Source organism: Homarus americanus, unplaced genomic scaffold, assembly GCF_018991925.1.
Source record: "Homarus americanus isolate GMGI-L3 unplaced genomic scaffold, GMGI_Hamer_2.0 scaffold30058, whole genome shotgun sequence".
Classification (NCBI taxonomy): domain Eukaryota; kingdom Metazoa; phylum Arthropoda; class Malacostraca; order Decapoda; family Nephropidae; genus Homarus; species Homarus americanus.
The window spans coordinates 16796-20036 of record NW_024722801.1 but is presented as its reverse complement, the minus strand read 5'-3'; the positions used below and the strand labels follow the sequence as shown (position 1 = coordinate 20036).

Here is a 3241-nt window from a genome sequence, read left to right as displayed (position 1 = left end):
AAATGTGTCAAGATCATTCGTTTCACTATTTTGGATCATTTTCATCATAATAAATTAACCTGATACATTTACTTTACTTTAAATAAGCTATTTAGTGGTGTTGGTAAAAGGGTGGGAATACTGAATTTTCATAAGATTTCAAGTTAAAATTTACCTAGCAAAAAATAAAAACTTTTCAAATCTGAAGATATCACATGATTCTGCACATAGAACTACATCATTAATACCATGGGCCGATTTTTCAAACTGAGTGTCCATGTACCTTACCTGTGAGTCTCCAACAATTAAAGTTTTTATACCTTCCTTGTCATCCCTGTCCCTGACTGTACTAACGTCCAATTCGTCTATCAAGGGACTGAACGGGTTGGTACACTTAGCTGTTGTTGTCGTTGTTGTCGTATCCTTGGTGTACTTCTTCACCACCAGCTTCGTCTTCCCACTACTCACCACCTTCCACTCGCTTGAGTTTTCGTCAGACACTGGCTCTCCCTTTAATTTAGCCAGCTCTTCCTTTAATTTCAGGTTCTCCAACGTGGTCCTCTCAATTTCTTCCTTGGCCCTCGCCAATTGTTCCATGGACCACTCCAGTTTGGTCAACAAACTCACATACCCAAGACCACACATAGCACTGGCCATATCTGATAATTACCCCTCGGGAGCTAACCACAAGAAGAAAACACGAAGTTCCCAAGCGCTTTTGTGTAATTCACATCTTCAGGGGTGAGTACAGACTGATGTGTGATGTATGATGTAATTCTGGGCTGTAAGCTCTGGTCTGATATTCAGTCATTACAGCTGATTATCTGGGTGGTTGATGTTCTGATTGGCTGACGGTCGAAGTGGTTGAAGATCTGAGTGATTGGTGCTCTGATTGGCTGAAGGTCTAAGTGGTTGATGGTATGAGGGGTTGATGATCTGATTGACTGACGGTCTAAGTGGTTGATGATTTGAGTGATTGGTGCTCTGATTGGCCGACGGTCTAAGTGGTTGACGATCTGAGTGATTGGTGTACTGAATGACTGGCGATCTGAGTGACTGACGATCTGGGTGTCTGACGGTCTCGGTGTCTGACGGTTTGAGTGGCTGACGACCTGAGTGACTGACGCTCTGACTGGCTGATGACCTGAATGGCTGACGCTCTGACTGGCTGACGTTCTGGGTGGTTGACGGCAGACTGACAGACAGGTAGGTAAACATGGATGGTTGAGTCCTCCTTTGATAACCTAGAGAGAGAGAGAGAAAGAGAGAGAGAGAGATACTCTAATAATTACAAATAAACTAACTTGAGAAAAAAGATATAGATAGATAGATAGATAGATAGATAGATAGATAGATAGATAGACAAATAAAATCTCACCCCCTAAAAAGTCCTACACGAATGAACGACTTTCACCAAATCGATATTATTGACGAACCTCAAACCTGAAGTAAGACATTCTACCCCATCAACCCCCATCAACCAACTCCGCATCAACTCCTCGCAACTATGAACAGACGAAAGAGCCACCTAATTGCAACATTGTAATTGCAGATCCATCTTTTGTAACAGAAGTAGTGGAGTATTCTTAAATGATGGAGATTACAGGTAGAATAAAGGCGTACGAAACGATCGCTATAGTGAGTTATTGGATGGGAATATATCGTTAATTAACCTACTCTAATGCTTGAGGAGGCGTTTTACCTGTCGCGTCCGTCCCTACCGACATACTGGCGATATCCTGTATGTTGATGGTATGTTGTGTATGTTGCTGGTGTGTTGTGTATGTTGCTTTCTGGTATGTTGTGTATGTTGCTCCTGTACTGTATGTTGCCAATATACTGTACGTTTTCGATATACAGGTTGACAATCCTTTATCCGAAATCCTTGGGGCCAGAGGCATTTCGGTTTTCGAAATTTTTCGGTTTTCAGAATGGTTAGGGTTTTTTGTGTGTGTGTGTGTGTATTAGCCCACCCGGGCATAGATCACTGACCCACATTGGGGCCTGGGGGTCTAAAATATAATAAAAATTATAATAATAATAATAATAATTCATAGGTCTAGGTCGTGTTTCTCACTTTTGATCTTTTATTCATTCTTGTATTTCTTTACTGTATTATTATTTTATTATTACAGTATTATTGTTATTATTATCATTATTAATTTTATTATTATATTTTATTATTATTATTATTATTATTATTATTATTATTATTATTATTATTATTATTATTATTATTATTATTATTATTATTATTGTAATCATTATTATTTTATTTTGGTGTATAATTATTATTAATATTTTATTTACTATGAATAATTATTATTATAATTATTATTACTATTATATTTTTGCCCCCCAGGCCCCGATGTGGGTCAGTGATCTGTGCCTGGCTGGGCTAATAATCCCTGTTAAAAAAAAAAGAAAAAAAAAAAAAAGTCCCACAAAAAACTTTCGGTTTTTAGAGCTTTTCGGTTTTCGGAATTTCGAATAAAGGGTTGTCAACCTGTACTCTATTTTGCCGATATGCTGTATGTTGCCGATTTACTCTATGTTGCCGATATACTGTAGGTTGCCGATATATTGTTTGTTGCCGATATGCTCTATGTTGTCGATATACTCAACATTACCGATACACTGTAGGTCACCGATATACTCTATAGCAAGAAAAGAAGACTGAAGGATAAGATTTAGATAAAAGAAGAAAGATAACTGAGAGAAAGGAGGGGAGGATAAGAAAGAAGTGAAAAGGGGAAGGTGGAGGTGAAGGGGGAAAGAGGGGGAGGTGGAGGGGGAAAAGAGGGGGAGGTGGAGGTGGAGGGGGAAAAAGGGGGAGGTGGAGGGGGAAAAAGGGGGAGGTGGAGGGAGAAAAGAGGGGGAGGTGGAGGTGATGGGGAAAGAAAGGGGGAAGTGGAGGGGGAAAAGAGGGGGAGGTGGAGGTGATGGGGAAAGAAAGGGGGAAGTGGAGGTGGAAAGAGGGGGGAGATGGAGGTGATGGCCAGAACAGTGTTGATCAATATACAAGCCACCTGGTGGATGACATGGACAACTTCTCCCCTCCCTCTCCTCCCTCCCTTCCCCTCCCCTGTGAGCTATGGCCTCCCCTCACACCGCTAATACGCTGTAGATGCCAGTCTCCTTTGTCCTCTAAGAGGGTTACGCCTCCCAACCACCGCTGACTTCCTAGGTTTGCCAAGCAGTCCTCGGCCATCTGACGTAGGCATATAAGTCGAGCCCTGTAACTCCACCATGTCTGAGTTGA

The 3241-nt window shown here is 41.1% G+C and overlaps 1 protein-coding gene across 1 annotated transcript; it reads right to left on the bottom strand.

Moving 5' to 3' along the window:
• Positions 1-789: 789 nt before the first annotated feature.
• On the bottom strand, positions 790-1197 carry LOC121863138. Its single transcript, XM_042361627.1, has one exon. The coding sequence runs from the start codon at positions 1195-1197 to the stop codon at positions 790-792; it is 408 nt and encodes a 135-aa protein (XP_042217561.1).
• Between the last annotated feature and the right edge of the window lie 2044 nt (positions 1198-3241).

What these genes read in the sequence shown, in the direction of transcription:
- LOC121863138 (XM_042361627.1), bottom strand. Translation starts at nt 1,197, where the DNA reads ATGTTTACCTACCTGTCTGTCAGTCTGCCGTCAACCACCCAGAACGTC.